We start from the raw sequence: 21507 nt of genomic DNA on the forward strand, positions 1-21507 counted from the left end.
ATGTGCGCGTGCTTGTATGTGTGTGGGTGGTGAAATGGTGATAATGTATGTGGAATTATTGAATGTATTGTTCCAGAACCTAGCCCACTCAATTAAAAAAATCTATTTAGAAAAAACACAACTGTCTTCAAGCTATGTGGAGAAAGCCCCTGTCCTGGTGTGGCCAACAGGGAGGCGAGGATTCCCCTCTACTCCCGGCTGAGCCACCGGACAGCTGACACATGAGGAAGTTTGTCCTCGGGGCTCTCTGTGGGAAAGCCTCTCTTCATCTTCCTCTCCATCAGAAGGGTGAGGGTTGGGTCAGAGAGGCTCTCTGGCAGAAAACGCTGAGGGCCAACGTCTCCCACGTGAGCTGGTCGCATTAACTCCTCAGAAAAGACCCATTCATCTTCTCATTAACAAATTAAAAATATTTCCATCAACAATCACCCCTATGACCTTAACCACTTGTTTATGGACAAAAATAACAAATGCATCATAATAAAACTCTTCTGTATCAGCCCATCAGTAACTGTATTAAGTAACAGAAGTCATTAATTCAACATACTACAAATAACCTGTGTTATTTATGTGTGATGTAATTTTAACAGAGCAGCTATAAACTCGACCACCAGAGGGCAGCATGACTTTCCCTGTAGACTGAATCAAGACACAGTTTCCAAGTTAATTCATAAACTTTATACTTTCCACAGCTCCTTGTAAAGCATATTCTTCGATTATATCCTCATATTGTGATATTCTTCTCATACCCACATAACGGCAGTGACGAGACAGGACAAGCAGGAGTTTTTCGCTGTTAGGGTAGAATGTTTATTAGAATTTGCGATTAGCAATGTAACATTCACCTACGTGGCTCAAAGGAAGTCATAAATATGCTCAATATGTACGCCTTTGATCAAATGAGCTCATCTCATCAGGGGAATGACATTCGAGGAAAAACTCAGTAATACACTTCCACACGGCTGAACGGGCTGGACAACACTCTGATGACACAGTAAAGAAAAGTAGAAAACCAACAACAGACTGTGTATCAAATATTCAGATAAAAATGAAAAGAAATTACAAAAAAGTCAGAAGAGCACTGGATTTTCAAATATTGGCTAAAAAAAGAAGAAGAACAGAAGAAAAAAAGCGTGTAGCACACTGCACTGCACCCGTAATAGTTGTGTTTATTTTTATTTTATTTATTTATTCATTTATTTATTTATTTTTTACATGGAGCTACAGTACTAAATTGGCAGAAAAAGGTGCATGGCTTTTGTATTCAAATGAATTAGATTTACTTTAATTTTTTTTTTTTTTTTTCATCTCCAACAATACAGAGATATGCTGACACTTGGATGCAATATGGCATTTTAATTATCTGTAAAGTGTAGTCCGTATGGATCGATGAACTGAATGATTCACAAAACCCAGCGGGTCGGTTTGAAACTATGTGTCAAAATCAAATTGTCTCCGTTGTACGAACCAAAGAAGAAACAACAACACAAAGAAAGAAAGAAAAAGAAAGAAAGAAAGAAAGAACAAAATAAAATCCCTGTACCGATGTGGCGGTGTGTTCGTTAGTAGCATGTCATGCTCTTGTTAGTAAAGTCCGTTTAAAAGTGGGACCGGCCGCCCCAACACGTATTCATATGGCAGCCATTTTGGGTCTGGCCTGAGCTTGGTGTGCAGGAGGGGACAAGGTGAGCTCAGCGAAAGGCAGTAGTCGTAGTCGAGGTGAGTAACGTACGATAATGTCGATGGTGAGGATCCATGGCTGATAATGGTAAATGAGGGGAGGTCATGCAGCTTTGGGCCAGGGGCGCGGAGGGTTGCCAGGTTGGAGGAGCCCTCGGCGCGGGCGGAGGAGGGGGTCGGAGTCTCCGTCGCACGGCGGCCCCTGGCCTGGCGGTGCTTTAGGTGGGACACAACACTGCAGACAGAGAAACACCCTGTTACGTCGGGCCGTATAGGGGGGAAAAGTTAGGACAATTCCAAGGGCCCTTGCCTGACAGGGGCCCCAAAAATAGGTAAAAACTAATATAAAATTATTAAACCATCATCGAGTAAATATATATACTTTTGTTTTCATGGGGCCCAAAATTCCTGGTGGTGCCCATGGGTCGGGGGTTTAATTCACCCTGATACTGGACTGTGTGCCCTGGCAGCTCTCACACAGCAGGGACTGAACTCATGTCTGACAGTTGCAGGTACACACACACACACACACACACACACACACACACACACACACACACACACACAGGTGTTACTAATGGCACAAATTAAGGCAGGGGCGGAGCCATCATTTCAAACGTCCAGGAGAACTTTTTTTTTTAGGCATTTCTGCTTTATAGAGAGAGACAGGAAAGTCAGGAGAGAGAGAGAGACAGGTTGAAATGCAGCAAAGGGCCTGAGGTCGGATTCAAACCCAGGACGCTGTGATCAGGACTCAGCCTTAACATAAAAGAAACCGCTGAGCTCCCAGGGCAAAGAGCTCACAGACCAACAGGTCAGTGTCAGGTTTATTATCTGTATATACAAACCCCCTGAGCTGTCTGAAAGGTTTCATCTCACAATCATAACAAAAATTATTTCTTTTTATTTTTCATGTTTTGTTGTTGTTTTCTTCACACTTTGGGGGGTGAATTTGAGATAATAAATCTTAATCTAGTTTAATTTGAAATAGATTTTAAATTTACATTAATTATAAATGCTGTAATTTTCCAGCCATATTTTGATATTTTGGGTTTCCCCATGTTTTTGAAAGAAATCTAGTCGATTTCATGAGCTTTCAATAGTTTACTATTAATTAAGACTCAAGTTTTTTTTCTCCATTTAAGTGTAACACAGCCTTTCCAGTGAACCAGTGTTTTTTCATCTTTCATGGAATACTTTGTTATTTAGATTTTTTTTGCGGCTTAGGCCTACTCTTAAATTCCTTTCACATTTTGTCATATGGTGTGAGAAAAGTCGCTACATGCAGTATGGCCTGATTTTATTCCCCCTTAAATGTCATGTTCACATCGATGCCCCAAAACCCAAAAGGCAAATCCTGACCACTTTTATTTCACATTTTAACTTTTAGTGTCATTATTCTCATTTCAGTAGTTTTACCTTGCTCCATTTTGTGTTACCTTTTAATATGTAGTCAGTTAACAGTGTAGGCACCTTCTCACTGTCCTCCTTCATGGCATAAAGAACTGTGGGTAAAGACCAAAATCAATTAAAAATCACTTCAGTGGCATGAACTGCAGACCAAATTCAAATGATTTGTAGATAGACAGATAGACAGACTTACTCTTTGTGAGCATCTGCAGGTCGTCCACAGACGGTGGGGTCCCGTTCTTCTCGTATGGAATTACTGTGTTTAGATACTGAAAACAAGTCAACAGAAAACGTCTCGTCATCTCTCACCGTGAAACTAACTTTTAGTCACCTGGCTTCTTGCAGAATTTTCTTTAAACGGCTGTCACCCTGTTGAAACACATAGAGGCCGCATGGTGCAGTGACCTCACCCGATGGCTTCAAACCGTAGTATGAAAACTGACATTTAACATCTGGTTAACATGGACATCTATGGCAGTGCACTATAGAAAAGTGCTTACATTGTGAGGGCTGATCAAATTTCATATCGATCCCTGCGTGCATCCTCAACATAATGGGGGTGTGTTTATTTTAAAGGGAAAGTTTACTCAAAATTTAAAGAGAGCAGAAGATGTCAGTTATCAATTTATCAAAAAAATAAAAAATAAAAAAAGTCCACTCTTTGGAACATTGGCCAGAATATATGTTTGTTCATTTCACATTAATGTTAAATTCATTCAGATATGTATTTTGAAATGCATTATATAGCAAAAATACATTTCTAGTGTCTGAGATGTGTTTCAAAAGAATATCATCGACTGAGAATATACACAGATATTTTAAGGCCAGTGTTGGAACATATTTCTAAACATGTGTGCCACACTCAAAGAGGAAATTTATGAATGAATAAATAACAACAACAACAACAACAAAAGCATGACTTTAAATTTTTTTCTTAAATATCAGATCTTTACCCTCACCTGTTTCTCACTGCCTGTGCTTCCAAACGTCTGTCTGATGCCGGTCTGCAGGATGTTGGACAGTCCCTCCATGCTGAAACGCTGAACACATCACAGATCACAAACACACACACGTCAGTAAAGGTGGTGCACTAGCAGGATGCACAGACTTTCAAAATAAGAGCTTTGATCAAACTTGCAGGGAAAATTGCACATCAGTGACAGAGCCTCAGGTAAACAGCAGTCAGATGGTTAAAAAATGCTGCCCCCTTGAGATTTTCCTTTGCATGGCACTGAGGAAACAGCATGTCCATTAGGCTGTTTGTCTGTTACTGGACATGAGGAGGCTGGACTGAGCTGTTACTGTATGTAGAGGATGGGTCGCGTCCACTTTAACGTCTTTCCTGGAAGACTCTCTAGACGCTAATGGCATTGAGATCCATTATGCTAACAGCCAGCTGGAGCGAGGGAGGGAGGGAGGAAGGGAGGGAGGGAGGAAGTCGGCTGTCTGGCAGTGTGGTTTCACCTTTCTCTGCTTTGCACGGGAAGGAGTAAACACACAACCACACACTCATAAGCACACCGAATAGTGAAAGGTCAAACTTGTATATTACGGCTTAATGAAATGTGCCCAATGTGCTGTTTCTTGTGAGCACGCCTTCAATGCGTTTCCTGCCTCAAAACACATTTCCTTTTGAAAGTTTTATCGTTGCATCATTATGTGCAATATCTTGCTCCACTGGTGGTCACAAACTACATTGGGTGGCTTTAATGCTGGTGGAATTACAGCGAATGGGTCAGTCATAGGCAGGGCACATGGGGGTAAATAAGATGGGCAAACTAAATCTCCAGAAAATGATCATTATAGTGCCTGACTGATAAGGGATTTTTGAGATCGAGCCAACGACAGATGTGGCAGCAGATACAGTGAATTTTTGAGCTGGAATGAAATTAGACCTTTTCTATGTGGATTTGTGCGCTGAATTTGCACCAAAATGTCTATGCAAAATTACACAGAGGGCTACTTTCTTAAACAAACAGGTTAATTAAAGAATATCTGACATTACTACACATTGTCAACCATTTCTAGACATAAACACTGCAAAAATAATGAATAAATAAATAGCTGCTGTTCAGTATCAGTCAATTACAGTCAATTTCTGACCATTTAAATACAGAATATATTTTAAAAATGTCCTCGCTATAGTAAAATGGCTACTGGGGGTGACATCGCACCTGAATAAAAGAGAGTCTCAGCTTTCCAGTCAAACCCAATTTGACTTTACAATCCAAGACTGTTTAGGCTCCAGCATGCAAAATCACACCACTTTAGAATTTGGTTTTTGCTGCATGGGACTGACATGAGTATATGCTGAATGAGATATCAGTCAGGTACTAGATCATTATAAGGCAAACAAATACCAGTAAACACAGTAATCATTACTTAAAAAAGCATTACTTTATGTTTTTTTTTTCCATATAAAAACTCCATCCAAACCCAGCCCCTCTCTGCCGCCTCACCTTGACAGGCATGCTTCCTGTCTTCTCTGTGCGTCCCGTGGTATTCCCGGCATTCGCTGGCAGAGTTCCTCCTCCCTGCAGACTCAGGGCCTTGTCGCGGCGCCTGCGTTTGCCGCTGTCACGCTGCTCCTTCTGCCTGTTCTGCACCTCCATCAGGGCCGTGATGAACGTGTTCTTCACCTCCTTCTCGAACTCCAGCTCGTCACGCCGAGCCAGCTGGCTGACCAGCTCCTCTGAGTACTCGCGGATGGCGGCCTCCACCCGGTGCAGCAGCTTGACCAGCGCCGAGCTGGGCATCAGGCTCAGGCCTGGGGAACGGATGACAGGAGGGAGGAAGTGCACAGGAAAGGCAGCAACAGATATAAATACAGACGTAATGTGCTGTGAAGTGGAAATACTGTCTGGATGATTTGACCAGTGCACTGCTCACTTGAGCTATACATCGTAATGTATGGAGCTGAAGCCTCGCCTGTTATTGCATTAGTGAGATTTTTTCAAGCAAATGCTCCTTCTGCATTAACAAATCCTTAGCCTGTTCTATTTGTTGCATTTTTAACCATACCTTTTTTTCTGCAAAGACTCCTATCAATAAAGCTCATTTTATCTTATCTTTTGAAGTGAGAGCAAGAGCTGAATAGATGTAAAATGCAAATGAAAGACTCCTAATATTGCACTGATACTGTTATCCACCCCCACACTGGAACCTTCAGTTTCTTCAAATACACCAATATATATAAAATCAGGAAAAGATTAATTTACACATACAGATGTGGGTGCCAAAAGATGCTCAGCCTCACACGTCTCTACTTGCGTACCCATTCCCATACACACACAGTTGGTATGACAAATTAAATGCGACTCAAGCAGGGAACCACATGGACCTCCAATATGTCTGTCGACAGGGCGCCGTATGGCAGGGAACAAAAGGTCCTCTTGAACTCTCACCTGCTGAAATCAAATGACTAATCGAGCCATGTGTAAATCTCTTCAGCATCTTCAAACCGGAGGCTCAGAATAGAAAATGCCTTGAATTAAATTTATGACGAGGGAGCCCAAAGAAGCTGCAGCACATCGTTTGCTCTCTTTTTAAGTGCATCAATCATGAGTAATAATGCATTGGTCTGAATATGTGGCAAACATTTGTTCCGCGTTGGACATTCTTCTGCATTTGACCAGCACCTCACATATTTGCAGCACATACTGATGATGATGATGATGATGATGATGATGATGATGAGTTAATTTGAAAGCTAAGCTGTGTACAGTAAAATGTTAGGGAGGAAGATGCCAGTGGGGTGAGATGATTCAAAGACTTTCAAATAACAAAATTTACATTTATTTAGGCCTAATTAGCCTGTCATTGTTTAATATTGTCACTTTCTTACAAATCAGTGTTATTTGTATTAGCTTATATCAGTGTGAACAGACTCCTAAAAACCATTGGAAATCCATAATAATAACTAGATACTACTAGAACTAGAAAATGCTCTTAGACCTCCACCAAGGAGGAGTGATGATTTGAATCTGGAATTGCAGAATGCAGTCCTGATTGGCAGGAAATAGTCAACCTTAACTGGGTTTGACGCTCTCATGTAGTGTTCTGATTGGTGGAAAACTTGTCCGCATGCTTGCATGAAGATGAGCCGCATTCAGTTCATAAAAGACAGACATCAGCTTCGGCTTCACCTGTCCGAGGCTCCTGCTGTTCAGTGACAACCAGCAAAATAAGTGGAGCTTTGCTTTGTAATAAGCTGACAGATGGATTTAAATCATTCCTAATGAAATTATTTCCATCTCAATTGTTTTTGGTGTTGTTTTACTGTAGAAAGAAAAAAAATGCTAGACATCCTAAATACCGGCACATATTTTTTCTCCCTCACATTTTCTGAATTCATGAATATTCTGCAGGCCAGGTGTGGCTGCCATTTGACAATCAATGCATCCAGTCTGTGAGGGTTTTTGCCTAAACTCATTTTGTTTATTGATATTTGGTATTGATGTTTAGGTTCATGGAGCACCACTAATTACAACCTAAAAGGTGTCCAAAAGGCCAGTCTCCCTGCATGCATAGTTAAACTTGTTGCTCTCATGTAACAGAGTGATCGTCTCATGTGGTGTTCGGAGATTCCACTGAGATGTAAGGATACCAACCAGATGCTCATGAAGAGGTACAATCCCTTCAGGAGTCATGGTAGCAAAGCGCATTTTAGTGTTTTCTCTGTAGCCTTAATGCGAGCTCATGGATGCACCAGCCTTTCTGAGTCATGCTTTGCAGAGTTTGTCCCTTTTTGGTCTTTGTAGGATGTGTTGGGTGTGACCACAGCCAGAGACGGTTCAGAGGCTTTGAGTATCTTTGTAGTGGCTGAGCTATGAGTCTATTTTAAAGTTTTCAAGTTTGTTTTGAAGCACCTTGTTATGTCCCTGTTGAGCAGAAATTGATTTTTTGGGGCTTTAGTTGTAACTTAACAACTATTCTCCGCTCACTCTGCTGCTGTTAACTGTGAGTGCACAAGTTCCGGTTGTGCTGGACTCCCAGTTAGAAATGTGAGAAAATGACCTTGGGTGCACGTGTGTTTAGCAGACATCACCTGAACAAACAAACTAGTGACATGAAAGCAGCTCCAGGCTCCTACCTTCATAGGAGCAGTTGTTGTTGGAGGCCTGCGACAGCTGCCTGATCTCCTCCAGGAGGGACGGGTTGGTCCTGGAGGAGCAGTGGCTGCTCTCCTCCTCATCCTCTTCCTCTGTCTCACCAGGGTCTGGGGAGTTCTCCATCATCTCAACTATCTCCTCTATGACCTTGGGGGGATGGAGGCAGATGGGGGAATTCAGGTGGATGGATGGAGTGATGAATGGACAGGGGAGAGATCAGGAGAGCAGGGTTAGTACATGCTGTATACATCCATATCCGCCCATTTGTCGGTACATTGTGGCCACGAGAAGACCAAAAGCCTCCCCTTTAAGTGTATGCATCACACCCACATCTATTATTGATGGCCAAAGTGGCGGCTGTGTAGCACAGACACAGCCTTGAGTTAGATTTTGGCAGGCGTCTGTGTACACTCCTATTCCCGCATGATCTACAAGCAGTCTGATACTCCGCACTGTCAGAAGTGACATGAATAGTTTTATTGTGCACGATGGAAAGCCTCTCCGAAGGCAGCCTGCAGGACGGCGAAAACACTGGCCTGGTATGCTGTGAGTAGGTGCAAGTGGACAGACTGGCTGTAGTTTGGGGTGGGACACAACAATTTGAGGGATTACAACTTGTTATGAGAAGACTAATTGTCCAGCTCTGTTGTCAAAGAAGATTATGGTAAATCCAAGTCTTGTACACAAAATCCATGAATGAAAATGACTTATTAGGAGAGTTAGGGATGCTGATCCTCTGTGTGCCTCTTGCAAGGGCCTGTTTGCACTGTCGCCACACAGAGAGCAAAAAAAAAATCTCCATTTCAAGATGTCATTTAGTCCCTTATTCAGCGTTCAGATCTTGAACAACTGAACAAATATGCCAGTGGGATGACATAATCCCACTTGTTTCCAAGGCCGATTCACTCGTTTCAGGAATGTTTCTGGGAAAGCAGCCCACTAGTATCAAGAAAATGACACTTCAGTCAAAGAAAATTATGGAAACAATTTGATTCGCATTGGAAACAAGTTGGATTATCTCATCCCACTGGCACACTTGTTTACTATTTTGAAAAGAAACAAGATCTGAATATGAGAATAAATGATTTGTTAAGATGGAGATTTTCTTGGAGTGCACCCACCTGGTCAGCTGTGATGAGAGGCTCTTCGTTCAAGCAGTTGGCGTTGTCGTTCTTCTCGTTCATCTCCTCCTCCTCTTTTTCGTGGACCTGCACAGTGTGAGACGACCAAGTGAACTAATCAACATTCAGAATTCAAATGTTTTAGCATGAGTGGCAGAAACGAGGCTCACAACAGTCAGCAGTGGCCCGGGACGTCTCCCAAAAGAAATCTGTGTTTGGGCAGGAATGCCACTGACAGCTGACGACTGCAGGGATGAAGTCATTTGAAAATCCCATTTAAATATTTGAAAGGTTCCACTTTAAAGCACTATGTATCCATGTGGGGAAAAAAATGTGTTATGGCCATTAATCAATAATTAAAACTGCAGTCATTTACATTATTTCATGCTCATTGATCAATATTTAAAAGCAGAGATATTTCCATTATTTAATATTACTTTCACACATAATTTACCTGTTTCATCAGTGAAGAGTCTATTCAAAAGTCCGTTTTGTTTTCATGCCAGACATCATTTTGTCAGGATGGGGGTTACATTTAAAGTAATCCTCAGCATTTCTGAATAAATAAATATATCTGCTTTGCTATTCTCTGATTGATATAACACAGTTTTAAACAGCTGGGGTTTGGCAGCTCTTTCCTGGGGAAAATCCTCTGGCATACAAAAGGAGAAGGGTTTTAAACAGCCACCATGGCTCAGCTGACAGAGAGAAGAGCGCCACCTACAGAGACTCAAACTTCAAACAAAAACCCAAGAAAAAGACCAACAGTGTTTCTGACGCTGTTGGACCAGAGAGACAGGGAGACAGAGGGAGATTACACAGTCTATGGAGACCTGCAAGAATATGTGAGGCCACCTCCGGGGGGCGACGTAGAGCGCTAAAACTGAATGGTGGTGAATGGGAGTAAAACAAGTTCTCTAAATCATAATTTTATGAATTTATTCATTCATTCATTCTTTTTTTTTTTTTTTTTTTCATGTGCATTGGTGAAAATGACCAGAATGTGGTTAACAAGATACACATTTCTATGTGCTTAGATGAATGAAATCTGGAAACTTATAGGTTAAAAAAAAAAAATGCATTTTTAATGCAACCATTCAGCACCAAAATAGCCTCAATATTGGTGCAAATCTTCTGAAATTGCCCCATTGCAGTCATGTCAGTTTATAATTATGTCTTCATTCTGAATACTGGGCCATGTAACAATAACATCAGTCCAGCGGCTCATAAATATTTATAATTAAACTAACCCTAACACTTGGTAACGCTTAGCCACACTGACCTCCATGAATTCTACTATTTAGCAAGTGCTCATCACTGCCCCCCATGGCCACAGACTGTACTGCACTGTTTTATTTCCATCTCACAGCAGTCCATGGCCACAGTTTTATCTCTCTACAGGCTTTGGATTGACTGACAAGTGATAAAATATAAATTCATGCATTCATTAAAGAAAAATAGGATCCCAAATTATCACTTTAAATTTTAAATGCTAGAATACCTTATTTTGGAACTACAATTTTCATTTTTACAGATTTGTACACAGAGTGCAGAGTCTGCCCTCGGTGCACACAGGCAGCACTCTGCCTTCACTTTCCTCCGCACTCGGACAGCAAAATAACAATCCTCTCAGGCTAAAATGTCTCCGTGCTGGCCTTGACCAGCCCAAACATGGACCAGACTGCAAAGTGCCTGCTGTGCAGTTGTATGTGACAGCCAATTAGGGGAGGAGGGGAGGGGAGGAAGACAGGAACTTTATGCTGAATGGCAGGCCGGTCAAGGTTGGTCAAGCATGTCTTTATGTGTCAGCGTTACAGCTCAGCCTCAGAGACGCTGGGCCTGTTGGGCTGCTCTGTCGGCTGCTCTGTTGCGAAACTAAAATCGATCAAACATCGTGTTCTGCATTTCATTCACTCCTTCACTCACAATTATCAGAAAAGCATCAGAAATATTCAGAATCAGAAAATAAGAAATGTGAGGGTGAACACTGATAATGCCATTTTGTCTTTACCTCTGCTCTTTAAGTCAAACAAATCTAACTGTTGAAACTGAAATGTGCTCGCAAAGGTCCATGAATGCATTATGCAGACACGTCCTTGCGAATTAAATAAATAAAAATGCTCAGCATGTGATAAGTTAAAAGCCCAGTCCAAATTGGGAGCTCAATGCCACCAGTGACACCAATATGAGCCAAGTTGCTGCTTTATTTTTATTTTGTCAGAGCCAGTTTATCAGCCTCAAAGTGAGGGACTGAGCTCTTGATACCAGGCCTAAGTAACAGATGGTTAAATATAACTTTTACATTGTACTGAATTAAAGTGTATGCAAACTAAGGTGATAAAAAAGACTGGGGGATTTGAGATTTTCCAAGGCCATTTACTTCTCAGCAGGTCCTGCCCCGAGAGAATGTGTGTATACAACCATAAAAACATAACTGGCATGATCAAAATGTGCTTTTAAAGGGAATCAAATTTTGTCCTGTAAACTAGGCCAGATCACTTTAAATTAGAGCACATTCAGTGTACCCCCCCACCCCCTAATCTATGGAGAATGAAGTGGAAAAACATGGAAGAAATGACTGCAGAAGCAATTTTCTGGGGTTTTGAGCATGTTTTCTGGTTCACAACTGGTAGCACTTCCAGTGAGATGATGATCATCTGAGCGTAAAAGTGGATACAAACATTATAGGAGTCCACAGAATCAGTCATCCATTCATCATGCTTTTCACCATTTGAACTTTCGCAATGCATGACACAACAGTTTGTGTAACTGCACTCAAACAAGGTTACCTTGAGGTCAACAGTATAGGAATAGGAAATAGATAGAATAGAAATAGGAAAAGGAAATTATTTTAAATCATGCTATGTCATAAGTCATCGTTCGGTCAGCTCTATGTCACATGAGTCAAGTTTTTTCACTCATTATTTTTATTAGCTAGCCCTAATATGTACATACACATCCCCTGCATCTAATCCACATACATTCAGGCAAAAATATATCAAGGAAGTACCTCCTGGTCAGAAAGGTTTCCGTTGATTCCCTCTGAGTTGGGGTTGTCCCAAGTGGAGATGTAGTTGTCCGTTAGAGCATCCCACACACTGCAAAATGACATGCAAATAGACACATGTGAGCAGAATCAAATAAAAGCAAATAAATAAATAAAAGAACCAAAACACACTGAGATACTGTTGTGACGGAAGCATCACAACCTATTTTTGGCCTTCGCTCTAAAAGCTGTCCACTATTTTTAGCCGGCATATCAAGAGGAGATTTGGTTATACGGCGATATAATCCCATTAGAGGGTTTTATGCTGTTTTATTTTCCTGTTTTTGAGGCGGTCTACTCAGCCGTCTCTCTAGTAGCCTGCAACTCAGTCAATTTTCCAATGAGGCAAGTCAATAATGTTGATCAATGTGCAAGAGCTGTGAGCCGGAGAGGAACAATGCACAACAGAAAAAAGAAGTACGGCTTACTACTCCTTGCAAGGTATCCTGAGAAGAGATTTAGATAAAGCCTCTCACATCATTGTGTCAGATGTCCCTGCGAGCAGCCAGTGAGAGCGTCTGTCTGAGCAGGAATGACATAAAAGTGGAAGAAAACTCTTCCTTTGTTTCCAGTCCTTTGTTTTTTTTTCTTTTTTTCTCCCTCCCCCCACTTGGAGGTTGGCTAATGCCTCATGCCCTGCTCCCACTGGCACTGCCCACAGCCAGTCACACACCGGACAAGCAGCCCATTCATCACAGAGCTTACCTCACTGGGATATGCCTGCTGTGGGTGCGCACATGAACGCAGCGGTATTACAACAATTACTAGATGTTGAAACACATTTTTTTTTTTTTTGTAAACTGAGATAAAAATGAAAACTAGATTTTGAGAAGGAAAAGGCTGAGGAGGAATAAAAACTTGTCTAAGACACTAAAATATCCCTGCAAAAAAATCTCAATTTGAACAAGTCATTCAGTGTCATATTCATGCTTAAAATCTTGTTTTTATTTGTAAACACAATGCATATATGTATACATCTGTAGTATCAAAATAATGAAACTTGACTCAAGAAAATTGTGGAAAAAAGTTGAATAGATTTTTTTTTATCTTGTTAGAAAAACACGATTGAAACACTGAATATGAGACTGAACGACTTGTTAGATGGAGAATTTTTTACAGTGCATGTGAAAACGCTATAGCTTTCATCACTTTGTTTATGTAACAAAGGTAATGCAATTTGGGAGGCATTTTTTTTTTATTATTATTATTTTTGCTGAATGTTAGCTATGCCACTGGATGATGCTAATGTGCTGATTGCCTTATTAGGCCTCGATGAGTCACCGTTTGAATTATTTAGTGCGAAATCGACAGAAGTCAGATTGTTGTTGAGCTTGAAAACCAAGTGGTGCCACTCTTCGGTAAGCTGAGGATGTGCTGAAAAACGTAAATGCATTCACAACGGGCATTGCACACCCATGGACACACACACACACTCACACACACACACACAAAAAGCAAGACACACGTCCCTGTGCATGCTAACACAGACATGTGGGGACACAGGCTCGTCTGGCCGACAGGAACTCGATGTTACAAAGCTGTCCTGCTGTGTTTGTTGGCCTGCAGCCACTGAGAGGGAATCATCCTATTTAATATTCTACTTCCCCATCAGCTCGTTGGACACACTCGTACGGGTTTTTAATCAGGCGAATACAGGGATATGGTCATAATATGGCAACAGACTGCTGCCGACATGTAGTGTGAACGACTTGATAAATGGATAAATGTTGGCTATCATCTTTGAGAGTGTGAGAGTCCACCATACAGATCCTGAGCTTCACTGGTTATTGTAGCTTATTGCTATTGTGGAGGAGGAACCACAAGGCTTAAGGGAGGTAAGGACCATTTAGACTCAGCTGACAAAAAGCACATAATTTATCAGTGAGTCTGGCTGACAGTGAGACCCATGTAGACTGAATTGTGTTGATTCCACGTTTTCTGTGAGTTGACCTTCAAGGCTCCAGTATCTCAGTGGCACTGAGGTCAGTATTACAGGTGTAAAACCACCTACGAGTGAGACTCACTTCATCTGAAATCACAGACTATGCTGCAACTTGATCTTACAGAAATATGTGAAATGACCACAACTTTCTTAACAACATAATACGTGGTACCTTGAAAACATTAGCAAGCTGATGGAGTTAGGTTTAGGCACCAAAACTACTTGGTTAAGGTTTGGGAAAGGTCATGGTTGATGTTAGAAAGCTAATGTTGTAAACAAGAAACGAACACACTGGTCTTGCCTCAAACTGGGTTTAAACACGGGTCGTCTGAGAGAAAGTCACTCTTTATATCCATAATTCGTGTGTCAAACATGACAACGGATCCTAAATGACTTCAACATTGGTATCATTTTCATGCCACCACCATGTGATGCATTGTTAAGGAAGCCATGCTCATTTCACATATTTCTGTGAGACCAAACTGTCCTATTCATGTTACATAGGTGGCTATATCTGTTAAGATCAACATCAAACAACATCTTGCAACACACAAACATATATTCAAATAGGCAGTCATTTTTATAAGCCAATTCTATATTCTCTTAGATATTATGAATATGTGGGATTTGTTTTTTTTCTACAGTTTTAATGGTTCTTTATTGTAGTTCATTTTCTGCAGCTTTATTTGTCAGTTTGTTCATGTTCATTTGATTCCAGTCCAAAAAATCCTTTCATACACCTACTCTTGGCCTATTTTTAGCAGAGGGGGATTCATTTTTTTGCACCGTGTGAGGATGTCTGTGCCTCCGCCTCAGAGCCTGTTCGCAAATGGAGGAGGTGCTGAGAGTCAGCTGGTAGAGAGGCAGAGACTGAGACAGACAGACCAAGAGCAAAGCCAACTGAAGCGTACAAAAATACACATTGAATAATTCAGCATGCAGCCTGACTGTGCACTGGGCTGGGTGGGGTCATGCTGCTGATTGACTGAGCGTTTGTATTGTTGTGGTCGCACCAGTGGTGACCTGGAGTGAAATATTTTGGACTTGTCATCTGTGAGATACTGAGCTGGTGAGACAGTGTTTTGGTCCCAGTTTGGTGTTGGCATCAGGCACAAATTGCGGCATGCTTTACTTCCACTGCCAAAAGACATCCTGCTGAGGAGAATACTTCAAAAGGCAGAGGGACTGGTGGTTTGATTTTTGAGATAGAAGAAGCAGAAGTTATTAGCATTGGTTATCAGTTCTACTGGCAGCCACTGGAGTAAAAAAAAAATATATATATATATCTCAAGAAAATACGTCTGTAACTACACTGTATATTTATACAGCAGGAAGCTGTTTAGAAGGTGCTGCATGAAATTTTTAAGAGCCACATTTTTATTCACTGACTTCCCTTAGCATTACTAGAAAATGCTCTCTACCTCTGTTTTCATTATCTTAAAAAGCCGAAACACTAACACAAATGCTTTTGAATGGCTTGTTAGTTCTTAATATAAAGTCAGTGTTTGAAAAAATTTGGAGCTATAAAAACTTCAGAGACGCACTTTGCATGGTCTTCGAGGCGTGCTTTGCAAAATCGCCAAGGGTCAGTTGAACGAGTCTAAAGTCTAAAGGGTCTTCACTTTAACTGACCCTTGGCAATTTTGCAGTATGCACCTTTAAACACACATCTTTTGAAGCCAAACTAGCAGTGGTCACTCACTCTTCATCCTGCAGCCTCTCCTCATCCTCTTGGTTGTGCGACTGGCTGCGTATGGGTGCCAGGCCTTCCGTCTTGGTGTTGTAGTTGTGGAAGCAGACGTTGAGCTTCTCATCGAACTCATTGACCAGGTCCTCCATGGACTTGAAGCTCATCATCTCTGAGAAGTTCTCCAGCTCAGAGAAGTCCTCGCGGGTGATGGGAGCCAGCGGGATGGTGGTGGTGGTGGTGGCTGTGGTTGAGTAAGAGGAGTGGTTGAGGGCTGGGTTGTCCAGGTCTTCCATCCGACATGGCCGGAGGTCCTCGAACTCCTCATCCAAACACACCAGAGGAGCTTCCATGGTGTCCCCAGTCAGTTTGATCACTGAAATGGGTGCCCTGGAGAAAAGGTGACAGAGCAAAAGGTGGTGATAAAACATAAGGCATTTAGAAGGTAGGTAGGTAGGCTCGAGTTTGCCAATTTCAAGAATAATATGGCATTTCATCAATGGAATGGCCTCTGCTACAGCAGATGTGTGAAAGGAAAGAGCAGCTCCATCCAAGCACAAAAATCACTCATCACTTCCATCTTATCATTTGTACCCATCTGCTAGATTTACCGTCACCACTAAAGCATGTGTCTGGCATCTCCTACATCACGCCTTCGCTAGTTTACCCCAGGTGGAATGGCACCATGCGGTCTAGACAAAGAGGAGGCAGAGAGAGATGCTCCAGAAGGGGACCAGGTCCCACAGGGAGCCCAAACCAGTTGGCTTTACTGGTAAATCCCAGTTAATTAAGTACCACTACTGGGACTTCAACTGATGAGGTTTCTAACAGTCTGGGACAGGAAGGTTTGAGAACACAAGGCTAAGAACAATACAGCCGTCCTATTTAGCAGCTATTTTTCAGAGTTGGAAAGTTAAACGTCACGACAAAGCGGGGACAAATGTGACGCTGGAAACTGAAGAGTCTCCATGTAGGTTTATTCTCATTTAATATTAACCAAAACAAATCAGTGAAAACATTAGCCCTGCTGATTTCATGTGGCCTATTTAGGGATTTTCATTCGGGTCCAACTTATGTTGCCAAGGTCATTTCCTGAATGTTCCCAGGGCCCTGTGTTTCCACAATGTACATGTTTCAAACAGGTTCCCTCAATCTTATGTTCCCTTAACCAAAGAAAAAGGATTATCATATTCATGGAATATTAACAAATAGTCATAATCTGATATGTTCAGTAAATAACATATGCAATGTCATTTGACAACAATCTACCTGTTCAAATAAGACAGTATCTTGTCCATGAACACCATTTCAGAAATTATTTACTGAATATGTACTGAATATGAATATGTATCAGATTATGCATTTTTGTAAATATAATGGAAGGCAGATATTATTTTAAATTTTTACTATGAGGGAACATAAGATTGAGTGAACATGCAGCTGATTTCAGGTTAAAAAAAATGACATAGAGGGACAATAGGTACATGACAGTATGGATATGCTCTCTTTTACATGCTGAACATGTCCTAATTTGGGATTAGGGCTCAGAAAAAATGGAACGGATTATAGAAAATGATGCTGATTATGATGATTCAGGGAACAGTCAATGATACAGGCAAAACAAACTTAAAATAGAAAGGTACTATATATATAATTCACTTCAGGAACTTGTTGGGACTCAAGCTAAGACGGCTAACGAAAAGCTGAGCTAACTGCAATATCAAACATCATTACCGGAAACAACAGACAGAGAAAGGTATTCAGCTGAAACGAGAATCACCCTCCTTTCTTACGGAGGGCCGTAATGCTGCAGTCAAGAGTTTCTGACAGCAGCTGTGCTTCAGTCAGACCCTCTGACGCAGTGTAATTACAGTAGTGAGGCCTAAACTTCATCGTTAATGCCTTGCTGGACGGCGGCCTGGCGTGGTGGGTGAGCACAGAGGAGTCCATTTAAAACAAGCTGCTGCGAGCCTCTTCCTCCTCAGCACAGCACTCAGCAAAGTGCTGCTCCGTCAAAAGCCGGATATTATTTTACAGGATCTCTCTCTCTCTCTCTCTTTGTGTGTGTGTGTGTGTGTGTGTCTCTCTCTGTCTCTCTCTGTCTCTGTCTCCATCTCTCACCTCTCGATTGTTTGCCTTTCAAGCCGTCTTGTCTTGTGTTATTTTTATAATCTTTCATCTTTTTACTGTATTGTGTCTGCATCACCACTGGCTGTACTGTATATCTTTCTTTAATCAACGCTCACTCTGCTCCTAATTGCTTTGACATCGATGGTCAAGAGAGAGACTCCGTGTCACATGGCTTCAAGCAGCAAGGGAGATGAATCACTGCCTGCCTCCATTATGTGACATTGACTGACAACTTGCATCTGCTGGTACAGTCAACTACAGGCCATTTTATTGTCTCAAATGATGAAAACATGGAAATTAGCAGCTGAGTCTAACTTTGCCACGGGGCTTTCTTACACGTGACGCAAACACATCGCTCCTTGAAAATGACTAAATTTACAAATTCAGTTCATGACATGGCTTTTTCACTGCTACTGTAACTGCTCTGTTTACTGCCAAGCCAATTTAGCAAATGGATGTGGAAAATGCCAGACAAAAAAAAAAAAAAAAAAAAAAAAATTCTAGCCAAAGCATGATGTGAAATCGCAGCAGCAGGCTCAGAGCAGGCAGAAATACAGACGTTGGAGAGTTGTGTGTGTGTTAAACAACTGCATAGTGTTAAAGTGCATCGTGTGTGTATGTTGTTGTGTGGTAGGGGATGCGTGTCAGCCTCTGTGTGTGACCTTCACAGGGACCCGTGGCCCCAGGTTTGTTTCCCTGCTGGAAGCCAAACATAACCACAAGGATGCAGGAACAACAGAAGCAATCACCAAAGCTCATCTGAGGTCATTTAATGCAAGGGAATCAAATGACTCACCTCATTTTACCCTGGGACGACCACAACTGTCACCAGATGAAGCAAATCCAATAATTCTTTTTTTTTTTTTTTTTTTTTTTTAGTGTTTCTTTACATTTATCATATTTGTGCTCTGACACAACACATGGTGACATCCATGTTTGGTAGCAAGCATCTAATTTTCACAAGATGGCTTGTTCTGTTGAGGGAAGAAAATCCATTTTTGGGTCAAAATAATGCCAATACCTGTCCACTGTTACTAATTTCCATAAGTGTGTGCCTGCGTGTCTGGAATAGCCTCTCATTTGGAACATGAATATGCTTTGCATCTATTACTACCATCGGCTTACATGAAAATACGTCTGTCAGTGCCCACAGCCATGATGAATAAAACAATAATTTGGCTGAGCTACAGAAAGCAGTCGCATTCAGCACTGTAACTTTTCCAAATACAAATCAAATCAGCTGTATTTTCAACCACATAGGTGTGTGTGAAATGGAGGCTCCTCTCAATCAATATGCAGAGCGCTGTGGCAGAAATGGAAATCAAGCAAGTGCATGTCATCAGTTCATCACAGGGAGAAAAAAAAAGATGAGAGTGGGGGAGGGAGAGAAGAAGAAGCAGTGAGGACAGGGGGAAGGAGACATGAGAAAACCATGGTTACAAGGCAGGGATGGAGGATGGAGGATGGAGGGAGATGATGACAAAACGAGCAGTTCGGACCGGTCAGGACAAAGAGTTGGCACGGGAGAATGAGGAAGGTGGAAGGTGGGAAGGTAATTACCTGCAGTAAGATGTGCCTCCGATATTATGGCTCGGCGTGTAGGCAGGAGCTTCTTAGACGAGGCAGATCTGCGCCCTAAGCCACCCTCCACTGCGAAACCCACCGATGAGGAGCAGTTGCATTCATTCCAGTGTGAAACAGGGGAGGAAAAACAGAGAGAGAGGGGTGAGAGTGTGGTCGGAGCTTCGGTCTGTATCCCTTCCCTCACCCGTTAGCCCACAGCCACCCTTATCTGTCCTCCCACAGCCCGTTGTTTTCCAATCAATAGGCAGCCAGCCCAGCTCACACAGAGCCTGCGCACTGCCGGGCCTCTGACGATAGCAGCTCACCTCCCCCCTCCCTCCTCCTTTGCTTCCTTCCCTCCCTCTCCTCTCTTTCCCTTTGTCCACGCCTCCTCCCTCCCTCCTCACGCCTTAATCTCCCAATATTCATGAGGAGGGAGAAAGGGAGGCGAAGGGGGAAGGAGGAGGAGGCGGAGGAGGAGGAAAAGGTAGACTGGGGGAGGGAGATGTTTCTACATTGCACGTCTGCCTACCTTGTAATTAGACATTTAAACCTGCCTACCATATCATCAGTGTTCCACTTTCAGCCCCTGATAATTATTCTGTTAAAGCCGTGATGGTAGATGGGAACATTATTTATATCCAGGTAGGTATCATTTTGAATCAGTGTTTTTGTGTTCATTCAGAGAGACGGGACAAACTATTGAAATGAGGTACAAAAAGAGGGGAAAGGTGGTCCTTGTTGTAGAAATAATTTTAGATTCTATAGTAAAGATGGGACAGACAAAGACTTTGAAAAGGTGGCAAAAAAAGAAAAAATCACATACACCATTTTGTCTATTCCTCAATAGTCAAAATAAACATATAAACCAGAAGAGCCAAGCATTTTCAATAACAAAAAATAAAAACCAGAGTAAAAGCAGGAGCTTCTTCCACAACTTGAGCTTGACTTGAATTCAAATCTAACTTTAGAACAGTATGTTGAAAAAAAGAAAAGAAAGGAAAAAAATGCTTGTGGGACATACAAGATGATCATAAACCTGACGTCATGACCTGTGCTCCAAAATCTCCTTAATCCCTGGCTCTAATCTGGAGTCGGGGATCAAACCCCGGTCTGAGGGCCTCCAGTGTGAGCACAGAAACACATGAGCTCATATGAGACTTCACATGTTATTATCACACCCACGGTAGGCCTGCACTCACACTGGGTAATGTTATAATGCTGGTGATCTCTGAGGCCCAGAGCATCCAGCTGTCAGGCATGAGCAGATCTGGCAAATTAATCCTTTTTCCAGTCTGATAGTTTGAGAGAATTATGCACAGTCACGATGCGTTTCAATAATGACTTCTGGCAATATCAGAGGGTGGAGCATCACTTTAACATCCTGGTGATTTCTGGATGCACGGACACAGACAGTATTCCTGTACACTGTTGTGTTTGTTTCCTAGAATATTAGAGATAACTGGTGATTAAAAATGACCAGACTGGCAAGAAAGAAAAAAGAAAATGCATGATGTGTTTTTTTTTTTCCTTCCCAAAATAGAGACCATAATTTTAGAGACTGAAAGGCAGATAGAGCCAACAAAGCCGGGGAGAGACGCTACAGACTGAAAAGCAGAGATGACGTTATTGTTCAGGAGTGCCTACCTGCAGGGTAGAAGAGGCAGTACAGTCGGGAAGGGAACAAAATCACATTTCATCTCATAAAACATGCTCGCTGCACCTCCTCATGCCTCCAAGTGCAGAAAACAAGCCGTATATATACGCTACACAGGAGGTGTTTTGCTATATTTGTTATGATCCTGTACTATAGAGCT

General features: G+C 41.9%; 1 protein-coding gene across 1 annotated transcript; it reads right to left on the minus strand.

The window, feature by feature from the left end:
• Positions 1-792: 792 nt before the first annotated feature.
• Positions 793-19973, minus strand: fez1 (fasciculation and elongation protein zeta 1 (zygin I)). The gene is made up of 10 exons (XM_030069261.1): positions 19688-19973; positions 16013-16387; positions 12333-12420; positions 9323-9409; positions 8183-8348; positions 5550-5857; positions 4050-4130; positions 3284-3359; positions 3120-3185; positions 793-1915 (listed from the first exon to the last, which is right to left on the minus strand). The coding sequence occupies exons 2-10, from the start codon at positions 16348-16350 to the stop codon at positions 1899-1901; spliced, it is 1227 nt and encodes a 408-aa protein (XP_029925121.1). The 5' UTR covers positions 16351-16387; positions 19688-19973; the 3' UTR covers positions 793-1898.
• Positions 19974-21507: the final 1534 nt, after the last annotated feature.

Source organism: Myripristis murdjan, chromosome 14, assembly GCF_902150065.1.
Source record: "Myripristis murdjan chromosome 14, fMyrMur1.1, whole genome shotgun sequence".
Taxonomy (NCBI): Eukaryota; Metazoa; Chordata; class Actinopteri; order Holocentriformes; family Holocentridae; genus Myripristis; species Myripristis murdjan.